General features: G+C 40.3%; 1 protein-coding gene across 1 annotated transcript in view; it reads left to right on the top strand.

Annotated features, from left to right (window-relative positions):
- sptlc1 (serine palmitoyltransferase, long chain base subunit 1) overlaps positions 1 to 22,257 on the top strand; it is a 34,225-nt gene extending 11,968 nt beyond the window's left edge. Inside the window, exons 6-15 of the mRNA XM_049604083.1 lie at positions 847 to 979; positions 1,720 to 1,849; positions 2,051 to 2,140; positions 4,233 to 4,340; positions 10,127 to 10,222; positions 12,112 to 12,208; positions 12,424 to 12,478; positions 16,701 to 16,818; positions 17,425 to 17,498; positions 21,478 to 22,257. Coding sequence (XP_049460040.1) covers positions 847 to 979; positions 1,720 to 1,849; positions 2,051 to 2,140; positions 4,233 to 4,340; positions 10,127 to 10,222; positions 12,112 to 12,208; positions 12,424 to 12,478; positions 16,701 to 16,818; positions 17,425 to 17,498; positions 21,478 to 21,571 — 995 coding nt within the window. The 3' untranslated portion in view covers positions 21,572 to 22,257. The remainder of the gene's footprint in view (positions 1 to 846; positions 980 to 1,719; positions 1,850 to 2,050; positions 2,141 to 4,232; positions 4,341 to 10,126; positions 10,223 to 12,111; positions 12,209 to 12,423; positions 12,479 to 16,700; positions 16,819 to 17,424; positions 17,499 to 21,477) is intronic.
- The last annotated feature ends 5,367 nt before the right edge of the window (positions 22,258 to 27,624 follow it).

Genomic DNA, 27,624 nt, shown 5'->3' with positions numbered 1-27,624 from the left:
TGACAATATGCACCCTTGTGGCGAACCAGTATTATGAACTGTCCCTTTAAAGGAAGAAATGCTGTAAAAGACCAAGTAGCTGATAAAATATGTCACACAATCTAGTTTGATGAGAGGTTTTTTGGGGGGCCTTTTGGCCTTTATTGGACAGGACAGATTAAGAGTGAAAGGGGGAGATGGAGGGGATGGCATGCAGCAAAGGACCATAGGCTGGAATCAAACCCATGGTTGCTGGGGCAAGAACATTGCCTTTGTACGCAGGACATTTGTTCTACCCACTGAGCTACCTCTCAGTGGTTTAATCACTAATACTCTGATGATCATAGCCGTGCTGGAGGCATTACTTTTTACAGTTGTCCGTTTGTTCATATGTCCACCCGTCCTTCCTCGTCTTGTGAACGCTTTTAACTCAGGAACGCCTTGAGGGATTTTCTTCAATTTTAGCACAATTGTCCTCTTGGATTCAACAATGAACTGATTAGAATTCTGTGGTCAAAGGTCATTGTCTCCTTGCATCCAACTCATTCTTGAGAAGTCCTTGAGGGAGTTTCCTTTAAATTTGGCACAAACATCCACTTGGATTTAAGAATTAAATGAGTGGAATTTGGTGGTTGAAGGTCAAAGGTCAAGGTCACTTTCGCCATTCACTTGCACTCAGACATCGATGGAATAGCAATTTGGGATTCAGTATCTTACCCAAGGATACCTCCACACGCGTACTGGAAGAGCTGGTTATTGAACTGCTGATCTTCTGATTAGTGGACAACCCGTTCTACTTCCTTAGCCACAGCCACCCCAATGTGTATCTCTTTAGTTTTCATCTACTTTCACTTATCTCTCTTTCAGATGTTCACCTGGAGCTGGAGAGTCGTCTGGCCAAATTCATGAAAACAGAAGAAGCTATCATCTATTCTTATGGCTTTGCAACTATTGCCAGTGCAATCCCTGCCTACTCCAAGAGGGGGGACATCATCTTTGTGTAAGTACTGTTTCTGCTAACTGGTTTAGGGCAATGTTTAACCAAGAGTTAATGATAAAAACTCAACAATGAACTGGTTGGTTTTTAGTGGTCATATTTCAAAGGTCAAAGTCACTGTGACCTTGTCTGTCTCATTCACATGAACGTGATATCTCCAGAACACCTTGAGGGAATTTCTTCAAATTGTGCACAAACATTCACTTGGACTCAAGGATAATATGATTAGATTTTGGTGGTCATGGGTCAAAGGCCAAGGTCGCCATGACCTTGCATCCATCACATTCTTGTGAATGCGATATTTCAAGAATAGCTTGAGGGAAATTCTTCAGGTTTGGCACAAACATTCCCTTGAACACAACGATAAAATGGTTAGACTTTGGTGGTCAAATTTCAAGGTCTGTGTGACCTCATCTGCCTCATCCTTGTAAATGCAATATCTCAAGAACACTGTGAGGGAGTTCATTCAATTAATTCTAGTTTTTCTCATTTTGTGTGAGCATTTTTGGAGGGAGACTGGGTACAAGAATTTAATTGCCAATGACTGCTTCACTGTGATCGTTGTGCATCAGACAAATAAAGACTTGAACTTGACTCAGAGCTACAAAACAGTCAGGTGTCTTTCCTTAAAGGCTCAGCACAGAAACCCACGGCTACCATCTGAAGCCTGCATATGTTGATATCTAAGCATTTCATAGTCCTGTGTTTTTAGATCTTTGTTGTGTCCCTTGTTGTGTGTTTAGGGATGAAGCAGCCTGCTTCTCCATCCAGAAGGGTCTTCAGGCGTCTCGCAGCTTCATCAAATACTTCAAACACAATGACATGGAGGATCTGGAAAGGCTGCTCAAGGAGCAGGAGCTGGAGGACCAGAAGGTTAGTCCAGAGTGGTTTAGATTCAGGAAAGAGTTTTTGGGGTTGGATGTCACACGGTGCCTTGTGCTTTCATGCTTGCATTGTAGCCCAGAGTGTTTGAACTCCTAACAATATCTTAAGAATCCTGTTTTCTCTCGGTTGTTGTTTAATGCATGTTCTTGTCAACGTCTCATACACTAACATACTTTGTTTCTGGTGCAGAATCCTCGTAAAGCTCGAGTGACCCGGAAATTCATTGTTGTGGAGGGGCTGTACATCAACACTTCAGACATCTGTCCTCTCCCTGAACTGGTAAATAGAAAGCAAATGGACCCTGAAGGCTGCTAATTTTGAACCTAATCTCCTTGATTCATACACTCGTCAGGCTTATCATCCCTATAGCAAGTGCTGTCAAAGGACACTTGATGTAGTGATTATTAAGAGGCACATGCACTATAGTATAGTTAGGATTCAAGGCTCAAAGGGGCAGAATGCAATTGTTTGTGCTGATGTATTATTATGTGTATTATTATTATTATTATTTGTCTTCTGGTATGTCTCAAATTCCTGTGAGCTAGAATGAGCTGGAAACATGAAAGTTGGCACAAAAACTGGAAATGATGTGTTAATGCCTCCCAAGAAATATGATTAGCATCGTGAATGATGGCGCTGTAATTAACGCCTTAAAATGCAATTTTGGAAAGGTCATGCCCTTCATACATTGATTCTGACTGACTTAATTGAAATTTGGCACTGTGCATTTCTTAAGCACGATTGGTTAAAAAACATAACACCAAAGGGCAGAAAGTAATGCTCTCCCACCTTCGCAAAGGGTGGGGCTTTGAAGGAAATTGGCCATAACTCATCAACAAATTGTCCAATCAATGTAAATCTTGATACATGTCTTCAGTATGTGTCTGGGAATAGGCCTACCAAAGCATATTTAGCACAACCCATAGGGGTTGCCATAAATATCACAAATTTGTACCTCCAAACCCAGTGGAGAGGAATTTGCGTGTCATAATCGTTGATGCATGTGGATGTGGCCTTATCTAGCATTATGCGCTTTATTATGCCTTTGCTCAGTTTACCATGACCTGGACTAAGCTAAAGACATGAAACTAGGCACAATAACTGGAAATGGTATTCAGATGCTTCACATCAAATTTGATCCCACCTCTCACACTATCAGTCTGATTGACTTGAAATATGAGACACGTCTGCATCTCACTGTGCGCTTCAAAAAAGCCTTTGGACCACACAGGCTACCATCATTGATTTTTGCTAATTTGCATATTGTGAAAGTCGGTTATAATATGAAACCTATTTCTTTTTTGTTTTAACTGTAGCAGTACCACATTTGGTATAAAGCTTTGCGGGACAGTGCACACAGTTCTATAATAAATTAGCACGATGAAATGAAGCAAGTGAGTGATTGCTCTCACTCCTCCTTCTGACCAAATTAAACAAGCTCAAGAGATTTGCCTCAGCTTAATGTAGCATGAAACCTGTTCACTGTTGTTAATCACTTTGATTTTGGCAATTGAGGTCCTTTCTTCTGTTGGTTGAAAAAGGGCTTGAACCCTCAATTGCTGCTTGTAGCTATATTATATTTTTGAAACTTAAGTTCCTTTTGTTACTCCAATATCTTATGTGTCTTTAAGTTGGTGTTTTAGCGGTGCTGTGACCAAAGTTTTCCTGTGTTTCCCCTGGTTGTGTAATGCTGATTACAGGCAAAACTCAACATGGCTTATTTACAGATGAAATGAAAATTCAAGAAGACCTGACACTGTTGTGTCTCAACATTAACATTATTTAACACATTCAAACTGATATCTAGCTCATATGAAAAATCCTCTACCAATAGCAGATATGAAAGGGGTCTAAAGGCTAGAAACTGAACTTGATATCAACAGCATCAAGCAATGTTGCTGTTCCATCTAAAATCCTGTGACATCTTTAGTCTTATTGACGCAACTGAGCAATCACCTGATAAAGCCTAAAGCAAATATCAATCAAGTCAATCAATTTTATTTATAAAGCCCAATATCACAAATCACAGTTTGCCTCACAGGGCTTTACAGTATACAACATCCCTCTGTCCTTGTGTGACCCTCGCAGCGGATAAGGAAAAACTCCCCCCAAAAAACCCTTTAACAGGTTTAATGCCTCTGTGCTTTCTGGAGTTATTCACACATAAACACCCCCCTTGCTACAGTATTAATTATGGGTTTGCTGCTGTTGCTCCAGCAGATCAGGCAGCCATCGCTGTCAGTGTCATTGTCTGAACTTCTGCTGCATTACTCGCAAACATTGAAAATGTATCTAATATGGCATGATGACTCCAGTGCTGTCATATTTCTAGATGTCTCTGCTCCATTGTTCATTTATTGTTTACCTCCAGGTTAAGCTAAAGTACAAGTACAAGGTGCGGATCTTTTTGGAGGAGAGCATGTCTTTTGGTGTGCTGGGAGAACACGGCCGAGGAGTCACCGAACACTTTGGGGTCAATGTGAGTACACCCACTTTGAACGGACAGTTCAATCCAAAATCAAACTCACATTTTTCCTCTTACCTGTAGTGTTTTTTATCAGTCTAGATAGTTTTGGTGTATGTTGTCAGACCATTGGGGATATCGGCTGTAGAGATGTCTGCCTTCTCTCCAGTATAATAGATCTAGATGGCACTCAGCTTGTGGTGCTCAGAGTGCCAAAAACATTCAACAAACTCAACAGCAATATGTCTCTCCAGAAATCATGACCCAGTTACTAGATAATCCACAGACCTTGTGAGCAGTTTCATGTAGGAACTACATGCATCTACTACTAGATTTACCTAGTACCACTGAGCTAGCTTAAGTTACAGCTCAGCTGAGGAGGAGGCCATCAGTGTTTACATCTTGCACCTTCACAAGCACAAGCCTCTCTTCCATGAGTAGATGCATGCTTCCTTCTGTGCCATGATTTAGCAGGAGAAAGAAAATAGTTACCAATTCAACTATTTCAAGCTGCTCACAACGTCTGTGGAATGTCTTAAGTGGGCAGCATAGTGGGTTGGCGTTGGTGCAGTGGTTATCATTGTCGCCTCACAGTAAGAGGGTTCCTGGTTTGAACCTGGTTCCTGGTCGGGGAGGCACCCCATGTGGAGTGGGTTGTCTGTCTGTACATGTGTCCATTCGTCCATTCTATTCTCGTGAATGTTATATCGGAAGAAGGCTTTAAGGGAGTTCACTCATATTTGGCACACACATCCTCTTGGACTCACCTAAGAAGTAATTGGAGTTTGGTGGTCACAGGTCAAAGGCCAAGGTCACTGTGACCGTACACAACATGTTATTGACCATAATTCAAGAATTTTGTATGTCAATTCGTAATTATGACAAAAATTCACATAAATATCTTATTGGATAAAACAATGATGTGATGACATTTTATATCCTAACAGTCAAAAGTCAACTTCACTGTGACATCATAATATTTTAACACTTTCCTGGCCATTACTCAATGTCATATATTAGGAACAGAAGGAAAGACATTTGGTCAGTTACTGAATTCGTGACACTGATCTCAGTTGGCCATCTTGAAACTATGCTGATTGTATAGATCCTTGGTCACTAACAAGCGGCTAGGGATTAGAGTTCAACCGATTAATCTGCACCGATAGGACGTTTTCCAAACTATCGTTAGCTGTTTCCTCTCCTCCCCCGCTCTCTCTCTCTCTCTCTCTCTCTCTGCTAGAGAGAGCGAGAGCAAGCGCAGCGTGTGCAGATGCTTCAGGGGAAAGGAGGCCATGATTCTAAGTGCAGTAAAACATTTACAAGTTAAAAGGCCAAAAAACATAACATCCTTGTTGGAGGTAATAAGTACCACTTGTTCAACAAGCATAAATGTGCATCATATTTCAGCATAAACAACAATATTTCCCTGTGCATGTTTTTTTATGACCAGTGACCACAGCGTGCTTGTTAAGTAAGCAAACAGCTTGTTAAGAACAGGCTAAAATGAAAGCTGTCTGCGTGCAGTCTGTTTGCAATCTTAGTTTGCCAAAAATCTTAAAATTTGCCAAATTCTTGTTCTTCAGCTGCTGGCTGAATTCTTTTTCAATTCTTTTTTCATCTTAGCTCTTTAGAAACTACTGTTATATTATTTGGTGCTATGGACTCTTCATGTCCAGGTCAATTCACACACTTGTGAGTAAAGCATATAAGAGGAGAGGAGAGGGCTCCGTCTTATCTCTTATCTCTTACTAAAGTTATGTTATTTTGCACAACGGACACTTCATAACATAACAATGTACTATTTATCGTGTTATGTCATCGTGTCATTTTTGTCTCTACATGGTCACGCGTTAACAATTCTCCTCTGTTCTCTGTATCATGCACAGCAAAGTTCCGCCAGACACATAGGTGAGCACGCTAGAGCGCAGCTCGGGCCGCATTTTCCTGATCTAACCTGTCCCGAGCCTGGTGCAGTTTGTTAGCTGACAAAGTTATTGTTTTGGACGGTGTGTAAATAACCATCAACAGACTGCTGTTACGCACAGTCAAACAGCCTCGCAGCACAGCTCTATACCACACTCAGTTGGAGCGGAGCCGGTGTTGCGTTAATAGGTCATAGCACAAAACAGCAGCATGTCAAGTGACTTTTTACTTTTATTATGTTCAATAAAATTGTATTTTCCTTAATCTTGACACCTCATAAGCTAGACAGACATTTCACCTGCTCATTACTGTGCACAAATTTACTGTCTGTACTTAGTCCTAAAGAGTCCTTCTGTGCCAGTTGATACATAGAAACATCCCAGCAGGCTGTGCTTTGCAAGTGTACAAAAAGTTTTGCACGTGTGAATTTTTTTTTTTTCGTGCATGTGCTTCACCTCTGCTGCTACAACTCCATCATAGGGGAAACACTGTATATAGTGACTTTGCTGTTGTAAACTTAACTGTTCCTGCTGTCGAAACAATATTTAGCTTATTTAAATATATAAATCAATTTTGAATATATTCTTTTTTTAATGTTAGTATTGATAAAGAACCAGACTGTTAAGACTAAAAAACTTTTTTATCTAATCAGGACAAGATAAAAACTTTTTGTCTTAAAGCACCACCTAGTGGTGGATGGGTCAAATTGACCGGGGAATACTACTGGAGAGGAAAAATTGAATAAAATACCCTTAATTCAATACAAGTAGTGATTATCAATTTTATTTGAAAAAAAAGTGTAACAGGGAACCATCCATGTCATTTTACGGCATTTATATGGAAGAAAAACATATTTTTGATAGAAATGTCAAATGTTTTTTTGGGGGGGGGGCATCGGCCAATTAATCGGCTATCGTATTTTTTCCTACTCCAAACTATCATTATTATATCGGCCTTTAAAAGTGGTCGACCTCTACTAGGGATGCACTGATCCAATACCTGGATCAAATATCGGCTCCGATATCATCAAAATAGATGGATCGGATTTCGGAAAATGCAACCTATACCTGAGGTGATCCTTTCCCTTTAAATCTATTGCATCGTGAGCTACGTCATAGGGTTGTCAGGATACTAAAATTTCAAACTCGATATGGATACCCAGGAAAATATTCAATGCTCGATACCATTTTCGATACAGCAGCAAAAAATTAAGAGGCATGTCATTTTTTAAATATGGTAACAACAAAAAAATCCCCCCAAAATAAATAACAACCAGAAACAAGATCTGTCCATACAAATGTATTTATCTACAGCCCTGGTTATTTTCTGTGCTTCTGGTGAATTGGCACCATATTTTCGTTGCTGATCAAATAGAGTTGGTAGTTTAGGCGCAGGATGCTCCTGTTTCTACCTCACTATGTGATCAGAGAACTAGGGGTTACAGGAGAAACCAAACATTTTTTCAGCTTCAAGCTTTCAGCTTTTCAGACACACATAATTGTGTTGTCCTGTTAAACTAACATTGTCTATTAATGTTACAGACGGGCATGACTGATAAAGTTTTCTGCTTAGCTCCCACATTAACGTTAGAAGTTATATCTTAGTTTGATGCTGGCGACACCAGCTGCTCAGCTGCTAGTGAGGGGAGGGGCTGTACCTGCTGTCTGCAGCGTGCTGTGTTCACTTCACAAAATATTTACAAAGAGCGCTTTTTCCTTTATCATTTTTGACCAAAACTGGCTGCTCTGATCCTCCTGCAGCCGCGCTGGCCATATTACAGCAACAGAAATGTGTGCATGTATACACAGTGACGACAACAAGCTGGGTTGCAGCGAGGGCTCTGTGCCTGCCAGATGCTGCCTGCACGGCGCGTGTCCGTCAGACCCGTCGCGCGCACCCGACAGGCACTGAGGTGGCGTGCACTGTTAGTATCGATACTTTTGTAAATTAGTATTGTATCCGGATACAGCGTTTGGGTATCGATACTTTTGACAACCCTACTACGTCATACATTGTGGAGCGAAGGAGAGAATCTGCTGTGTGGAGGTATTTCACACTATTTCAACTGCTGTTACACAATTGTTTATTTTTGTTAAAAATAAATAGTTCATCATTGCATTAATCTGTTTCATCTTGTTTCATTTTATCTTAGGAAAGAACTGTCTAGTCATCAATGCCTGATCCCTCTAGTCTTTTCTGTTCTACATGTAAAGGTATATAGCTTTTTAGGTCAACCATGGTATCGGATTGGTATCGGGTATCGGCTGATACTCAAAGCCACAGCATCGGGATTGGTATCAAAACTGAAAAAGCTGGATCGGTGCATCTCTGATGCGGACCGCGGTCTGAGTCTGGACTCAGGCGCCGTCCTATACAGACCCGGACCCTATGACCAGTAAATTATTAAGGGATTTTAATTTTTGACGGGACGCTTCTATTTGAACTGGCGCAACTTTTCTAGTCTTTACGGTATTGGTTTAGCTGATCAGGAAATGCACAGACCAATTGCATGTGAGTTAAGCCACCCCACGTGATGCCACCCAGCCAATCAAATCTCTGCATTCCAGGCAGTTAACATTGCAACTCTGTATACCGTCAGATGGGAGAAGTGAGAGGCGAGTAACAAGCAGAAAGAAGATAGAAAAATAGAAAGATAGAAATATAGAAAAAGAAAGAAAGAGATACAGGGAGAGAAGACGGAGAGGAAGAGGCGAGTGAGCGGGAGGCAGGGAGAGAAACGGAGGAAGCTTTCCCAGGTCTGAGGAAAGTAGCCCTATACATCTTGACCATGTTTGGCTCCACATACAGCTGCGAGGCAGCTTTCTTCCCAATAAACGTAATAAAAACTAAATATCGTTGCAGGCTCACCAATGAACACCTACACATGTGTATGAGAATGGCCCTGACACCATTCCAGCCCAGATTTAAAATTTTGCCAGGACAAGCTCAAGCTCATTTCTCTCACTGAACAAAAAGTGGAGAGAGTGAGAAAAGAGGGAAAGAAAGACAAAATCTGAAACTGTTCAATTGTTATTTATTTATTGTAAAATTGGTTGAGACTATTAAGTCAAGATGTGAAACAGTTAAAGAAAAAGGAAAATTCTGTTGCTACACTTTTTTATTTTATTTTTTCTAAAATTAAGCACTTTATTTTAAGATACAAATTTTTTCAAAAACTATTTCATTGTTTTCTCCATTTTGTTCTTAAATGCATATCTGTATAGTTGACTGTTAAGTGACAATTAATATTGTCGAAATGTTTTTGAAACATACTTTATTTTTTTGTATTTGACAGTCTGATGTTGACACAACTACAAGGCTACTTCAGTACATATCACACTAAATCACAAGTTAGACATTATGATGTTCCGGACCTTTGTTTAAGGAAATTTTCTCTATCTGGACCTCTTTGAATTTTAGTTGAATACCCCTGGTATAGATCTTCTGTGCTGCCAGTGGTAAGATGTGTGTGAAGCATCCATGTTTTCTCAGACATGGATGTGAACTGTAAGAGAGACTCGATTGGTTCATGGAGGCATACAACTGCATGGCGATAATTCTGTTTTGTCAGTCTTAGCCTCCCAGCCTCAAGCCTACACCTGCCTGCCTTCCTCTTGTGTGCAGCAGCACAAGTGTGCTGATAAAAATAGTTGATTTCATTGTTTCCTATAGTGATTTATTGTAGTAATTGATTATTTTAGATAATAGATTTCATTTAATACGCTTTTCCAATATACACATAAGAGCTGACAAATGTGACATTGGGATCCAGATTACACTAGATCAGTCTCTCAAAAACATTTTGGGCATATTTTTGTCCATTGTATATATGTGTCTTGTGAATAATTATGACATGGTACTGTTTCCTCAACATGCAGATTGATGACATTGATCTGATCAGTGCCAACATGGAGAACGCTGTGGCCTCCATCGGAGGATTCTGCTGCGGACGCTCCTTTGTCATTGACCACCAGGTATTAAAACAAGTTTTTACTGATACAAGTTTAATAAATGACTGTAAATGTGTGTAGGGTTAAGTTTGGATTAAATGGTATTTAAGCTTATGCACTGCATCACTGCTCCACATAAAGATGCCTTGTTTGTTCATTTGTTGTAGTCTGTCAGTTGTGGACAATTCTATTACAAGATATTATGAATCATCTTCAAAGTATAGATATGCTAATTTTGGGCAGCCCTAATAAATTATGATATGACTTGTCTTACACCGTGTTTTCACCAAAATTAGCGTGGGTATGTAGGTATGTAGGTTTTTAAAACACGGGTAACCCCACTAAAAATAGGCAATAGACTCCTTTCCCATGGCCATTAGACCAGAACTGTGTACACAGCTCTGCAGCAGATGAGTTTGCCTTTCTGTGTGTGGGGTTTTTTTTATAGGTGCTTCACTTCATCGTCACAGACAGGCCAGAGAACGGGTAAACAGTAGATAGCACTATTTGACAGCAGCAGAGGGGAAAGAAAACTAAAGATGGCTACTTCTTTTAATCTCTTACTTACACAGTCTCTCTCTCAAACTAGGCGCAAACTAATTTGGATCAATGTTTAGACTGCTTGGACGGAGACTGACTGTGTTTTGTGACAGCGCATCATTGCATCTTGTTGGTTAAGGGGCAAAAAGTAGTGTGTTCACCCGATTGTTGTTCTCTCATCAATGTCGATGGCAGCCAGAGGCGATTAATACCCATGACAACTACATGAAATACTTAATGATTTGACCTGGGTGTTAATGCCAATTAAAACCATTCCCATTGCATTAAAAAGGCAGATGTTACCTGGTGTTAGTGGGTTTTTGTGCAGTGGGAAAGGCGCTTTAATAGTTTGCTCCCCAGCTGCTTTTCTAAAATACTGCATGGACATCTATATTTGTTGCATTTCATTTTGTGCTGGTTGCTTAAATTTTCCTCAAATGGCCACTAGATTTTTCTGGTCCATTACTTTTATCACAGTAAACTAGTCTTACTGAGGGAGTGGTCTCAAGCCTTTTAAGAAGTATCCAAAAACAGATTTAATGAGGTGAGAACAGTTTGAGCAGACACTTGTAAAACCAATGCTACACAGGAATGTCTTCAAAACAGCAGTGTTGACATCCTGTTCCAGACCTGACTCCAAGCCACAATAACTGTTCACTGTGAAAGGGACAAATGAAAAGCTGAGATGTGTTCATGTGGACTATAAAAGGTGCTTCTACCAAATATCAAACTATCGACTTTCAGGGGGTGAAATTGAATGCAGTCTGTTATTTTGTATTTTCTGTTTCTGATTAAGGTCAATTGGCTTTTTAACTTAAATAGTAAAATTCTAATCCCAATGCCATCCACTGTAGTAGAGTAAGGTGGAATTAATACTGCTGCGTCGAATTAATGCCGTAACTACGACATAGGTTCTGCATCGACGTGGAGCATAGACATCATGAGTAGAGAGTCCGCTAGCTGCTAGGCTAATTTATACAATTGTAAAATGCTATACACTTACACTTAAAACATTAGCATGTTGTATATGTGGGGAAAATGTGTCCAGATAAAGACAAGTCTTTTGTCTGTGAATCCTGTGAGTTATAATGAAGCTGATTTGTGTTCTTGTTTGAAAATTGTCTCTATTAAGCCATATTTGATGTGTGTTTTGAGTGTGTTTTGAATCAACTAAACCTTAGAGCACTTCACAGAAACCTTCACTGATGACTAGTGTTTTGGATGTGTAACTGCAGAGTGACATAGACACACCACTGCACAAGTATAAATGATCACACGGTGTAGGCCACTTGCGTAGGCTACGGCGTAGGGTCTGCCACACAAGTATAAATCCCCCTTTAAAATGTAAGAGCAGTCTCTGTTGTGTTTTCCAGCGTCTTTCGGGCCAGGGCTACTGTTTCTCTGCCTCCCTGCCTCCAATGCTTGCTGCTGCTGCCATAGAGGCTCTCAATATCATGGAGGAGGATCCAGGTACAGGCTCTGTTTTCATCTACATTCTCCTCTCTCCACCCTCCATTCTGAGGGCATGTATTTACCTCAGCTGGAAAGAGGTCTTTATTTCAGACAAGCTGCTATTAAAGAGAGGGCTCTCTATTTCAGATTCCGGCTGATTGTAGTTTTAGTAAGAAGCAGTTCTGTTTTCAGATCTGTATCCACTCATCCATCTATCTTCATCTGTTTTGCAGATATTTTTACTGTCCTGAGGGAAAAGTGCAAACATGTTTACAAGGCTTTACAGGGGTAAGTTCACCTGTACTAGGGTGTGTTTTTTCTCTGATTACAGTTTGTCACTGTGGGATGGGTACAGACCTTCTATTTGTGGGTGAATTTATCTATCTGAGATTATCCTTGAATGAATGAATGAATGAATGAATAAATGAATGCATATCTTTACTTTGAAAAGCGCCCCCCCCCCCCCCAAACTTCAAAATTGTACAAACACAATTAGGGGTGTTAATCACTAGTTTCATCACAGTACGATATTATATTGATTCTTTAGACAATGATACAATATCTGTCGATATTACACATTCTGAACTTCAGGGCTATCTGACTTAAAACCCTGATGGCAAATTTCTCCCAACAGCCATAAAACATGGATTACCAACAAGACCATTCAACAAAAGTTTCATATTCAGCTCAGTAATAACTGTTGAGGTTCATGGACAAAACAATAGTTTTTAGCTAGTCACACATTATTAGCTTAAGCATGTTTACACTGCATAAATTAGCCTAGCGGCTAGGGGACTTTTTTCCCTCTACTCATAGCTTAACAAATTACATGTAACATTGTTATTTTTCTTACTCAGTGTTGGTTCAGGTCATCATTGCATCTTCCGACAGAACAATATGGTTGAATTTCAGCCTGTGTGCACGTTTTTTCAGCCGAACATTGTTGAAACAGAGCAGCATATGTTGCTGTAGTGAAAAGTTAGCAGAGTGAGATGGTCATCCAGGCAGGTCTGTCGTGTCTTATCTTGTAATGGCATTGTTTACATGCAGCATGTGCTTTCAAATAAAAATCCAAATAATTTCCACACCGAGTAAATAATGCGGTCCTCATCACCGGCTCTCTCTTAGGTGCTTGCCATCTGCCTGCTGCTGTTTTATGGTGACACAGAATTTCAAAATAAAGGCGTAACCTCAATATAATGATATGGATCGATGTTTATGCTTTGCATCGATGTGATTGGATCATTGATCATTGAATCAAAATACCGATCCAGATCGATGGATCGTTAAACCCCTAGATTTAATTTCCCTCTTAAATTTTATCCCCCTTCCCTGTAACAAAACATTTTTTTGATATTGCTCAGAAGTTGATTATTTCTTGCTTTGTATGTTATTTGTACTGTTTAACCAAATTCCCGAATTTCAATGCATATGAATTTAAAAACAGTGTCTTTGTGTGCTCCCTATATCCGTCATTATGTAAAATCTTAATGGATGAAATGTCATTGTAGTAATGTAAAAAAGTGCCACCAGATGGCAGGAGTTACATTTGAAGTACCGTACACAAATATGCAAGTCACTGAATCCTCCACAACAAGTCTAGTTTGAAATAAACGGTGCAATGCATTAACTTTATCAAGAGAAACGGGGGCAGATAAAAAGTAAAAGTGTAAAAAATACAGAGGGATTAATAAATAACGGCCCGTTTATAATGTAGCCTGTTTCAAATTAAGCTGGTAGCCTCTGCAATTGTGGGGAGTAAAAGCCCTGCCACTATTTTTTAATTTTCTTACTTTATGTCCATCTCCATTATGAAGAAATAACATTGTTTGCTAGCGTGATGCTATACTAATTGCAGTACTCACCAGGTTGATAAAGTGGCTTTGCTGTTTCACGCCGGCATTTTTCCCTTTTTACCCTGTGCGCTAACGTCCCTAGAGGAAATATCAAAAAGGCTGGGGTGCTGTTGACATACACTTGTCTACGGCAGCAAATCGTTCTGTGCTCCTGTTGGTCAAAGTGATGGCTGTGATGGGAGCAGTCATGAATGACAAAAATAAAATCAAACATGCTAGACTTTCTGTCAGAACGTCGCAAAGGGTTCCAGATGTGGCGTCAGTTGCCGTGTACTATGACACACTACACGAGATGAAACGATGGATTATCGCGTACGACACTCCTGTCATTCACGATCCATGCCAGCACCGTACGTCACTGGGTAGGGCTATAATCGGGCTGATATCGTGTAGTGTAAACCTGGCATTAGACTAAAGATATCTGATCTCGTCCTATGCATGGAGGGTAAGGCTGGTTGTTTTTCCAATTTGGCAACATTTTCAGCTGCTGCGCTTCTATGAGTTAGCTGCTAACTGCTACAGGCTAGGTTTTTGTTTTTGTTTTTTGGGGGTTTTTTTGGATTATTTTTTAGGCTTTTTTGGCCTTTCATTGATGGGACAGTGGTAGTGTGAAATCCAGAGAGAGAGGGGATGACATGCAGCAAGGATGTACAGTAGCTTTGCACATCGGGTGCCTGCTCTAACAGGTGAGCTACTTAGTGCCCCGCAGTAGCTAATATTTAAAGCTTCCATGGTGGCTAAGACACATAACGCATTGTCAAAACGTCACACCCATGTTGCCCATGATCCCGTCCTGCCAGCTATCCTATTCATACGGACCTTGTTTTGACACTGTTACTACCTCCACTGCCAGCCTTAACATGAGACAGCGCTGTCCACCCATTACAGAACAGCATAACGGTGGCAAAACAGCATGAAGGTTCCGCCTTGAAGAGGCAGCGTAAAGGGGGATTGTGTCTCCGATGTAATGTCTGGGAAAAGCTGGTGCAAATTCTGCAAATTGCATTTCTTTAATTACATTTAAATTTAATTAAAATTACAGCAAATTAAAAGATGCTCTAGAAAGTTGCATTACAGTATCTCTCCTCCCCACATCAGCACAAGACAAAAGAGCAGCAGCCAGTTAATTTCTCCCTTTGTTCCCCTGTGGCTTCCTACTCATTTTTCCAGACTGTCAATGGTTCACAGCAGCTCCACTGTTATGGTTTGAGCAGACATAATACTTACCAAATAGGCCTGTTAATTATTTGTTATCAGCATTTTTTGAGCTAATAACAGTAGACTTTAGAAAATTTCCGCAATGCAATTCTAGTTCCAAAAGTGCTTTTTCCTCATCAGCAGTCAAAGTTCAGCAGCAGAGAACTACATTCCATCCGTCATCCACACACTGGAACCAATAAAGCTTTCAACTCTTTGATCAAAATTTAATTTGTGTATCCACCTTATTCCTAGCCCACATGGTCCCTTGCAGCATTGAACCAAAACCTGCGATTTCCAATGGTAACATTACATTACAGTACTCTATTCTTCTTTCCAAGAGCAATTGGGAAATTAAATGTGGAACACACCACCTGTTACAGCTCAAACAGGATTATGTGATCATACCTTTGCCATCTCTGACAGGCATCTCAAAGTATTGTTTTTTTTTTTTTTTTGTTCCTTTTCAACCGAGTACACTAGCAATTAGCTTGTCTTGCTCTGTTAAAATATTGTTAACTTTAACTGCTAGCTTAAGGTAAATATCTGCTCCTTCTAAAGATGATTTCTGATTTCTGATGACTTATTAAGATATACAAACATATTCAGCAAACATTTAACATAATTAAGTATTAACTGTTGCTCCATGTAAAGTGAATAAATGAGATGTTCCCCAGCTAATCCTCCGCTCGTCTGCATTAACAACACAGTTTACTCTAAGTCTTTTAACTTCTGATTTATTAAAAACTGTTCTGAGCGAAACATGATGCTGAATTTAGCAGCAGACTTCAGTAATAGTAATATGAAGTAGTAGAAAAAGACAAAACTTTTGGCATTCATTTTTTTTTACAATATACAGTAAAGGAAGAATGGTAAATCAGTAACACGTTCTCTGCATAATTCAAGGTATGTTGCTGAGTTTATTTTATAAACAGTCATTTTCTAATGTAGGTTGAGAATGAAGTTAGACGGGGAAAGACAGGGATATTCTGATTTAATACTTTTTCACTGTCTCGTGAAACTCTTGTGGTTTTATTTCTCAGTTGGCCCTTCCAAAATGAATTGGAAGTGGGCCTTTAGTTACAAAAGGTTGAGAACCCCTGCTCTAGAAAGTCTCTCAGCTCCTCTTCATATCCCTCATACCACACTTGTACTACTTTGGTTACCAAAGCAACAATCAAGAGTGTGGGTAAAGTGAATTGGACAATCCACATATTGCTGGCTGGTTAATATTCAGATGAGCTTCCAGCCTCTCAGTGAAGCTCATTGCTGGCAGGAGAACTCGAAAGCAGATGGCAGCTGTCTGTATATCAGGCTAACTCCTTATCCAGGCCAGCAGAGGGCGTAAGCAGGGACAAGAAGACGTGGCAGTTTTCAAAGAAATAATGTTCAAGGCTTCAGGCTTGTTTTCCCTTGTATGTCAGTGTTATTTTATGTTGTACCCCGACATATGACAGAACTCCAGGTCTGAAGTTGGTCGGTGTGCAGTGTGCCCCTGCTCTTCACTTACAGCTGGAGAGAAGTTCAGGCTCCAGAGACTCTGACATGCAGCTGCTTCGTGCCATTGTAGATTATGTAAGTCCTGTTTGTTCCAGCTGATTACATCAAACCAACACACTTTATTAAAGTTTTTTTATTTCTAGTCCAAAACCTATATTTTAATTAATATACACTGAGGTTCTTGTGATGAATATTTGTTGAGAAGTCTTAGAAGTCCAGATGTAATGTCACAATATCAAATTAAAAGTCTTTTGCTGACTTTAATGAGTCTCCTCATAAGAATGAGAAAGAAAGAACTGTCACATTTGTATGTCCTTCATGTTATAAATTGAGATACAAACCAGAGGAAAATTATTAGCATGTTCTGTTTTTAATCCGCTATTTTATGCTCCAAATTATTTATTTACAAAATTTTTTAACCATACTCCAAAGTACTCCCACATCTGTAGTTAATAAGTTGGCATATAATGTAGTGTTAACAAAGATAGAGTCGTATTGTCCATTCCCAAAGAAATGTTTTGCCACACTCTGTACAGGGTCTCACATAAATACGTTATACACAACAGCATAACTACACGAAAGACATCAGATACATCCAGATTAATATACACTTACCTATGCACTCACTGACAGAGATTGTTATTTAGTAGCTCATAGTAATTTTCATGTTTTCTGTGTCAGTGTTTGGAAAGACGCGTGGCTCTGACCCTTGCTCGTTATCTGGAAAAAGAGGAGCGTTTCCTCCCCCCTCCCAGGTAAGGGACTCTACAGTGAAGTTAATACTTTTAAGCAGTTCAGATTAACTTTTTGACTCACCAACCAATGGGGCTGATAGATGAAAAAATCCACAGGCCAAGCATGTGTTTTACTGCCAAAATAATAAATTGCCCTTTTGTGTCACATATACATGTATATTAGGATATTTAATTGAGATAATAAGTTTTTACCATCTTAAAGAAGAGGTTAGAGAAAATTTTGAATCAAAGTCATTTATTTATTAGTTTATTGAACAGTTTATCACCACAGCCTCAGAAGTGGTGCAATGTATTTGCCTGGGCTTTTATTGTGAAAGGGAAGATCAGAATGAGTGAAGCCAGAGCCATTTAACTTTGACTCTTTTATGTAAAAGGCTGTGAGTAAGGTAATGCACTGCTGCTGTCAACGTGGGAAGTAACAAAGAGTTTATCGTCTGTGTTTAGACTACTGGGCCTAACGCACCACTTTTGTTTTTGCTCCCATTTTTCATGAGCTGAACTTACACACACAAAAGACCATTTCCTTCAAATATTGTTCACAAATATGTCTAAATCTGTGTTAGTGAGCACTTCTCCTTTGCTGAGATAATCCATCCCACCTCGCAGGTGTGGTATATCAAGATGCTGATTAGACAGCATGATGATTGCACAGGTGTGCCTTAGGCTGGCCACAATAAAAGGCCACTCTGAAATGTGCAGTTTTATCACACAGCACAATGCTACAGATGTCACAAGTTTTGAGGGAGCGTGCAATTGGCATGCTGACTGTAGGAATGTCCACCAGAGCTGTTGCCCGTGAATTGAATGTTCATTTCTCTACCATAAGCCGTCTCCAAAGGCGTTTCAGACAGTTTGGCAGTACATCCAACCGGTCTCACAACCGCAGACCACGTGTAACCACACCAGCCCAGGACCTCCACATTCAGCATGTTCACCTCCAAGATCGTCTGAGACCAGCCACCCGGACAGCTGCTGCAACAATCGGTTTGCATAACCAAAGAATTTCTGCACAAACTGTAAGAAACCGTCTCAGGGAAGCTCATCTGCACGCTCGTCGTCCTCATTGGGGTCTCGACCTGACTGCAGTTCGTCGTCGTAACCGACTTGAGTGGGCAAATGCTCACATTCGATGGCATCTGGCACGTTGGAGAGGTGTTCTCTTCATGGATGAATCCCGTTTTTCACTGTTCAGGGCAGATGGCAAACAGCTTGTGTGGCATCGTGTGGGTGAGCGGTTTGCTGATGTCAACGTTGTGGATCGAATGGCCCATGATTGCGGTGGGGTTATGGTATGGGCAGGCATATGTTACGGACAACGAACGCAGGTGCATTTTATGGATGGCATTTTGAATGCCCAGAGATACCGTGACGAGATCCTGAGGCCCATTGTTGTGCCATTCATCCACGACCATCACCTCATGTTGCAGCATGATAATGCACGGCCCCATGTTGCAAGGATCTGTACACAATTCCTGGAAGCTGAAAACATCCCAGTTCTTGCATGGCCAGTATACTCATGGGACATGTCACCCATTGAGCATGTTTGGGATGCTCTGGATCGGCATATACGACAGCGTGTTCCAGTTCCTGCCAATATCCAGCAACTTCGCACAGCCATTGAAGGGGAGTGGACCAACATTCCACAGGCCACAATCAACACCCTGATCAACTCTATGCCAAGGAGATGTGTTGCACTGCGTGAGGCAAATGGTAGTCACACCAGATACTGACTGATTTTCTGACCCCCCCCCCCCCCCCCCCAGACCTCCCCAATAAAGCAAAACTGAACATTTCAGAGTGGCCTTTTATTGTGGCCAGCCTAAGGCATACCTGTGCAATAATCATGCTGTCTAATCAGCATCTTGATATGCCACACCTGTGGGATGGATTATCTCGGCAAAAGAGAAGTGTCCACTAACACAGATTTAGACAGACTTGTGAACAGTATTTGTGAGAAATGGTCTTTTGTGTGTTTAGAAAATGTTTTAGATCTTTGAGTTCAGCTCATGAAAAATGGGAGCAAAAACAAAAGTGTTGTGTTTATATTTTTGTTCAGTGTATTTCATTACATTTATCAGTATGGGCACAAAGCTAGCTTGCAGCAGACTGGCAGCAAGTTTAGCCAATCAGCAGATGTTCCATACCTGAAACAGTGCTGTGTTTCAGAGTGACTCAGTGCATTTACATGACATTATTGATTTATTGTGTTTAATTGTGATTTATTGCTGAATTTCACTTCAGGGATCATTAAAGTTCTTTCTATTCTATCCTTTAAACTAAAACCGCACTTTTAAAATACATGTAAAAATGGTACTCCAACTGAAATCGTACTAAGTCTAATTTCTCAAAGTCAGACTAACACACCCAGTTAATGTGACTGGGAGTCAAATCACTCCTGCATGTATACAGTCAGTCAGACCCAAACTGGCCTAAGTGCTCTGTGCATGCTCCACAGTTTCTGGCCCAGGCTTTGACCTGGAAGCTGAATAGCATTAAATGCATAACAGAAGAAGAAGCCAATAACAACATGGTGAAATCTACATCCAGAGCCATGCCTTTTTGGATGGACAAGGAGACAGTCTATGCTGTGTCAGCTGAAAGAGTTAAATATTTTAAAATACATAAACGGGAGGAAAACAGAATGTCGACCTGTACAAAAAAGTGGCAAAACAGCTGGATGATGCTTGATTGTTTGGTGTGTGATGTAGTAGGTCAACCAAATAAAATATTGCCACCTATTGTAGTGGAGTTGATATATTTAGGTCAATAAATTGATTCCCCTCCCATGCTTGTATACTGGGACAAGGACGGTAGTCCAATTAAATGGCCTAGTTCAGCTATAATTGTGGCTTGACTTAACTGTACATGTTAACATATTGACAAACAGCAGAGGTGCAGCTTAAAAGCAGCAGAGTAGTGCGCTCCTTAATGCCACCATTTACGCAGTAGAGACTCTGAGTATAGTTAATTATTACATGACTATTTTGGTACAAACATTTTCCTGCCAGTGTGGTGGATAGTTTGCAGAGATTCACTTGCCAAACGAAAAGTCTACCCGAATTTGGCGCTTGCTGGGTCTTAATTTCGGACCCTGTCTTTAAGGTATTGACCGAAATAACTTGGACACAAGTAGTATCGAAACATCTCCAGTCAGGCAATACCTGCATTTGATCCTTTTAGTGCCAGGGGTCTGATCTTGGACCATCTTGTCTCCCCGCCAGATCAGCAGACTTTCTGTTACAGCCATAGCTAGAGCTGATATTCTTCTGCCGAATGGTCCTTTTAACATCTGCCCAGTAAGCACAAGTTACACAGCTGCAGCAGCAACTAACATCCAACACCATGCAGTTAAATAGTCCCAACAACTCATACCTGCACCAAAACGGCTAGACTCTGTCATTAAACCGATGATGAAAAGGCATGTGATGCTAATGGTTAGCCCTGTCATTTAGTCTGTGCTTCTGAATGGACTCTCATAACTTTCCCAGAGGCGAAGCTCACACTCAGCAGCAGTAGCAGCTTCAATTTCTTTAGCTATGAGACATCACAATCTAAATTCTACAACAAAACATCATTGTCTTACAATGTCAGTCACCAGCTGGGTTGTTTTAAGAGGATAAAGAGAGGTCGAACACAGTCAAATCAAACACACAGACCTGCGGCTTGCATCCACAGAGCAGAGGAGAAAGACAATGTAAACGCTTAATTTTTAGAGTTTCTGGTTTCTTCAATAGACTTACATTATGAGACGTCTATAAATCAGTGCATACATTAATTCTACGGTAAAAGAATAAATGGGAATCATGAGAGCACAGATTTACCTAGGTCAACTGTTGTAAAGGTTTCATCACTACAGAACATATAGAGTTCAGTGAGCTTTATTACTGTGTAAATGAGTGTCAGAATGTTTATATGGATCCGTTTGTGTCACCTTGACACTGCTATGTTACATCTAACTGCACCACCTGTGTGTCTTCAGTATCAGAGTGGTGGTCACTGTCGAACAGACGGGGGAGGACATCCAGAAGGCCGTGTCTTGTATCCAAGAGGCAGCTGCAGCTGCCCTCAAATGACCATGCACTGTCTGACAGTGCTGAGACTGAGCAGACATCACTGGAGCTTTAGCAGAAGTCCACTCAGTGGACAGGGTAGGAAATCACTGTGAGGGGGACACTCCTAACCAGACACTCTCATCCACTATGAGCCCCACACACTTGATGTGTAATGAGGAACTTTACTGATAAAACACACCTTATATCTTCTAGCCTTGACTTTGTTTGTCTCTTAATTCATTGTCTCTGTCTTTGTTCTCATGTGTCATCATAGTGATATATGTACTACATGTTTATTGCTATGAATGTAAGAGTGGGCTTTCAGCAGGACTGTTTGCAGACAGTTGACTTCCTGCTGTGAACGATAATGACCCTCATTCAGTAATAAAGAGAAAGGACTGCAGTGAGAACTAAACATAATCTCCACAGACCAAATGATTTGTTGCTTTTATGTGCTGACCAAAGAGAAGCCATTGTGCTCACTGTTTTATTTAAAATGTTTGCAGTCGACTAGTGCGTGAACTGTACATGATGGTTGTCATTTTATATGCCACCAGCTGTTTTACTACAAATACATTTGAGTTTTACACCTTGATTTTTTTTTTGTTGTTGTTCTTTGTTTTTTAGTGGATGCTAATTCTCTGTTGTTTGAGCCCATTCCATTCTGACCACTTTAATGAAATATAAATATATCTGATATAAATTAAGTTATGGTGTATATGTGTTTTTGTGGAATACCATACATCTGCTTTGGGTTAAGACAATTTGACAGCCATTTCATGTTTCGATAAGACCACAACAGGATGTCTTTTTTTAATTGTGGTATTTCCACAACATGACCTGGATTTAAACAAATACAGTATTTCCTGTTGGTATAAGATTTTCTAGGCATTTTTGTACACTAATTGCTAAAATAGTATACCACGACAATAGATGGATGGATTTGGGACACAGCAACCCTCGCACCTCCAGTTCATAACACAGCTTTCTGTCCTGCGTGTTCCTCTGACTTGACAAAGCTCCCCCAGAGCTACAGAAGACATTACATGTTATTGAAGGCTGAGTGTTACTTTTCATTACCAGTAATCTGATCTCCATATGTAAAATCTGCAAAGTTCTGCTTTAAGTAAAAGTACTGATAGATTCTCAGGGAGGTGCACTGTAAGTGTCTTAACTATACATTTTCATTATGCAGCAGGAAGGCCCCTGTCAGTATTTATTTTATTTTTTTATTTAACCAGCAAAAAACTCTTGAGAGTAAGAATCTCTTATTCAAGAGTGTCCTGGCCAAGACAGGCAGCAGCATACTGTAGGTTACAGACAGACAACATTGAACAAAAATACTAAATATGTAGCTCTAAAACAAGCAATATAAAACACCGAATGAGATTCCTACAGAGAACAGCCAAAAAGTAAGTTAATATGTGCTATAAGTGAACCATGAAAAACATAAAACATGGGCAACTACAGTACACAAGATTACAAAGACCAGCTAAAATACACTGTGATATTGGCATATAGATGATTGCATACAAAAATCCTGTAACAGAGCTTTGAAATGTCCGAGAGGAACCAATGAGTGCAACTTAAAGTCCTTCTACAAAGGATTCCACACATAGGGAGCTGCATACATAAATGCCAATATTGTGCATCCAGATAAATAATTAAATAGAACAGAAAAAAGGAAAGGATGCACTATTACTCCAACAGAATGTTAGGGGCAATGGGAAGGCTTAAACACACCATAATACATATTTTAGGAACAACATAAAAAAAGAACTTAATACACAAAATAGAGAAAATGTGAATAATTAAGAAAAAGTAAACAAAGGGGATTAATGATCATTTCTAAGACCCTGGCTGTCTGACAAATGTAGTGAAATAAAGGTAAAAAAAAAACATCCTTATGAAATGTATAGTTAAAGGATAACGTGACAAAACCCATTAAGTCTGAAGTATAAATACCTCATAACTGTATTTAATTAGGGGCGGCACGGTGGTGTGGTGGTTAGCACTCTCACCTCACAGCAAGAGGGTTGCCGGTTCGATCCCGGGCGTGGGAGCCCTTCCGTGTCAGCGTGGGTTCTCTCCGGGCACTCCGGACATGCAGATTGGGGACTAGGTTAATTGGTAACTCTAAATTGTCCGTAGGTATGAATGTGAGCGTGAATGGTTGTCTGTCTCTATGTGTCAGCCCTGCGATAGTCTGGCGACCTGTCCAGGGTGTACCCTGCCTCTCGCCCGATGTCAACTGGGATAGGCTCCAGCCCCTCCGCGACCCTCAAGAGGATGAAGCGGTTAGAAGATGAATGAATGAATGTATTTAACTAGGCTGAACACTTTTTGGTGTATTACCAAGAAAACCACCTAAAACTATGAAGACTATCATGAGTGTTACTTTAAGAACTTGTCATGGATCTCTGCTGTATTTTAAGAAGGAAGTATCTTCTCAAGTAAAATAATTTAGAAACTTTAGACCTTCAAACACATCAAGAACCGTGATTTCAATCTGATGATGTTCCATTGAAATGGGACACCAGCTAAGGTAAAGTGGGACTTTCATGTTTGTTGGTCTTTTAATGGTTAAATCCAGTAATCAGTTCAGTTATTAATTTATTAAATCATTCATGTAACCTGTGGCTATTTATTTAAAAAAGGATTGTCCAACTCTTCTGCCATGCTTTCCCTGTTCTTTTGCTGCCTGTTTCCTTGGTGCCATATTGTCTACAATAGACGTGTGTGTGCTTGCATTTGTGTAACATTGATGGCCAGTTCTTAACATTGTGGCTGACATGGACTTACTGCATTATCTTTATTGTTTTTCTTTTTAATCTTTATTGTTTTTAAATGACAAAATTAATGTAAATGTCTGTAATATGACAGGATGCCACACAGTAATATAACTTGTGATTTTATGGCATCTAGGAGCCTAAAAACATGCTGGTTTACACTGTAAATGTCAATTCACCCGTGACACAAAATTTAATGTAAAGTTTACACAAAAGCCCAGGCTGTCAAAATGATATTAAAACTTTATGTTAACTTGACATGGAAACTCATCCCTTGTGAGCTTTATATTTTTTTAATGTTAAGTCAACAATTTTTTGAGTTAATCTTACTAAAATTTATAAAGCCAATTTTGCCCAGCATGACGTGAGACAATGTGTTTAAGGCCATACGCAGGAGAAAACTGTGTTTAAAAGTGTTCTAAAACAGTGGCTCCTAACTGGTCCAGCTACGGGGTCCAGATTTGTCCATAGTCATTACTTCAAGGTCTCACAGTTTAAACTCTAATATCTAAGCTCTGTACCGGATATGCATTGTATTCATTGGTGTGTCTGTCTCTGTCTCGCTCTCGCTCTCTGTGTCTGTCTGTCTGTCTCTCTCTCTCTCTCTCTCTCTCTCTCTCTCTCTCTCTCTCTCTCTCTCTCTGATATGTCCTGTTACTGCGTCTTGCTAACTCGGCCATTCTGGATGCCACTAACTCGGCTTCTTCTCCGGAGCCTTTGTGCTCCACTGTCTCTCAGGTTAACTCATATCGCAGCGGTGCCTGGATAGTGTGACGTGTGTGGTTGTGCATATGATTATTGTCACATATGTATACTATCAGATATTAATATATACTTTCAACATATTACCACAATAACCAGAATTATAATTATATTATTATATCATTACTTTCATTAATGTTGTTGTAGGCTACTGTCATTACCGTCTGTCCTGCATCTGTCTCTCTGTCTCTGTCTCTGTCTCTCTCTCTCTCTCTCTCTCTGTCTCTCTCTCTCTCTCTCTCTCTCTCTCTCTCTCTCTCTCTCTCTCTTTCTCTGTCTCATTGTGTCATACGGATTACTGTTAATTTATTATGCTGATCTGTTCTGTACGACATCTATTGCACGTCTGTCCGTCCTGGAAGAGGGATCCCTCCTCAGTTGCTCTTCCTGAGGTTTCTACTGTTTTTTCGCCCATTAAAGGTTTTTTTGGGGGAGTTTTTCCTTATCCGCTGTGAGGGTCTTAAGGACAGAGGGGTGTTGTATGCTGTAAAGCCCTGTGAGGCAAACTGTGATTGATTGATTGATTGATTGATTGATTGATTGATTGATTGATTGATTTACAATCTTAACATTTGTGTGCCACTTGTGGTCCACTCAGAATGGACCCACGACCCACTTTTGGACCGTGACTCACCAGTTGAGAACCACTGTTTTAAATCACTCACTTTACACATTATGCAGTGATTAGTGTTTATGTATTTCACAATGGTTCTAACAGGTTACAGTTAATGTTGTAGTAAAAGACATTTTGCACCATGAGTTAAGTTGTATACAGTTAGTGACCTCCTGCCTGTGTGTGTATTAGAGTAACATAAAGTTGTGCTGAGGTAAAATAAAAAGCACCTCCTGGTCCAGAACTCATCTCTTTGCCCTATTCTAGCAATTGAAAAACTTAGGCTTGCCACAGTGTGTTTCCATAGTTCAATAAAATTATTAAAAAAGACTTCCAAAATATGTACTCAATGTTTTTATGATCATATGACATAAAACAACAACATCAAAAAAATTATGTTAAGCTGACATAAAGTTCCTGTCAGACAGGGGTCTTTCATTTATTGTGTGTAGGCTGAAAAATGTCCCACTTGAGCATTTTTGTCCCATTTTTCCTGAACACATGAAGTACTCACTCAAAACCCTTTCCCATAAAAACTAAAGTGTACTATGAAAATAGTTTGACTATAAGTCAAACATTTAGTAAAATGCAGCACCCTATAACCATTTCCATTGTTATACCCTTGTGTAGTGAAATTAAACAGACAGCTTCCTGATACAGATAAGCCTATACCTTTTTCTAAATATAAAATTTTTATCACCATTTGTTACCTTGTAATATACCATGCAATGTTTGAGCACCCCAAGACATTTGAGCTCTTAGACAACTTTTACTCCTGGGGGAACTCGGAGTGCGGGGACAGAGTTTGAGGAAGACAGTGAGGGAAATGTCAGATGAAGCAATTAAATGCAGCCAGTTTATCTATTACAGAAGAAATAATGTCAGCTGGGGGCCAGCAGGGGGAACTACTAAGCAGGGCACATAACTCCTTGAGATCAGGTGGAGAGATCCACTTCCTGTCAGGAGAAATCCAGGAAGAGGAAGTATTTAAGTGTGGGAGTGGCCTATTGGAATCCATTTTGTTTGAGGCCATGCGGCAAGGTGAGTGTGCTTGCTGATCCTGTAAGTCCAGTTAGCTCCTTTAACTTTAGCTTATATTGTAGTTATGCTATGTAGTGTGTGAAATAGAGTATGGTGAATGTGACAGGAAAGCTAGTATCAGCATTGCTTCTGCCTGGAGCTCGCATGTATGGAGCCTGGGTTTGGTTGAAGATGGCAGTGCTGTTTGGGCTGAGAAAGCCATGTGTATGTAAGGAGGAAATCCAGGAAGAGGAAGGTTATTTAAGTGTGGAGTGGCCTATCTGAATCCATTTTGTTTGAGACCATGCTGCAAAGTGAGTGTGTTTGCTGATCCTGTGAGTTCATTTATCTCCTTTAACTTTAGCTTACATTGTAGTTATGCTATGTAGCGTGTGAAATAGAGTATGGTGAATGTGCTAGTAAAGGTAGTATCAGCATTGCTTCTGCCTGGAGCTCGCATAAACGGAGCCTGGGTTTGGTTGAAGGTGGCAGTGCTGTTCTGTTTGGGCTGAGATCACTGTCTAGCCTCCTGGAGGTGTCATTGTTGTGAGGGCTCGTCTTGGGGAGGTAGACTGTACAGCCTAACCCGGCGGGGGAGTGTGATAGCCTAACAAGGCTTCCTCCTGGGTCTACCTCCTCTGTGGTAATATAGGTAAGGTAAAGGAGGTTGTTCGGTTAGTGTGGGGAGCAGTGAGACCTGGCATTAGGGAGTGTCTCTGGGACGCCAGAGATCACTGTCTAGCCTCCTGGAGGTGTCGTGGGACCAACTAGACGAAACACCGGTGAAAGGAGGTTCCCACCCGATGACCCCAAAGACATGTTAGTTATCACTGCTCATTGGTCTGTATAGTTAAGCCTTGCCATAATAGTTTGTCGTAGGGCTTAGGAGG

This window comes from Epinephelus fuscoguttatus, linkage group LG18, assembly GCF_011397635.1.
Source record: "Epinephelus fuscoguttatus linkage group LG18, E.fuscoguttatus.final_Chr_v1".
Classification (NCBI taxonomy): Eukaryota; Metazoa; Chordata; class Actinopteri; order Perciformes; family Serranidae; genus Epinephelus; species Epinephelus fuscoguttatus.
Note: the sequence above shows the minus strand (reverse complement) of the source record. Positions and strands in the feature narration are given on the sequence as shown.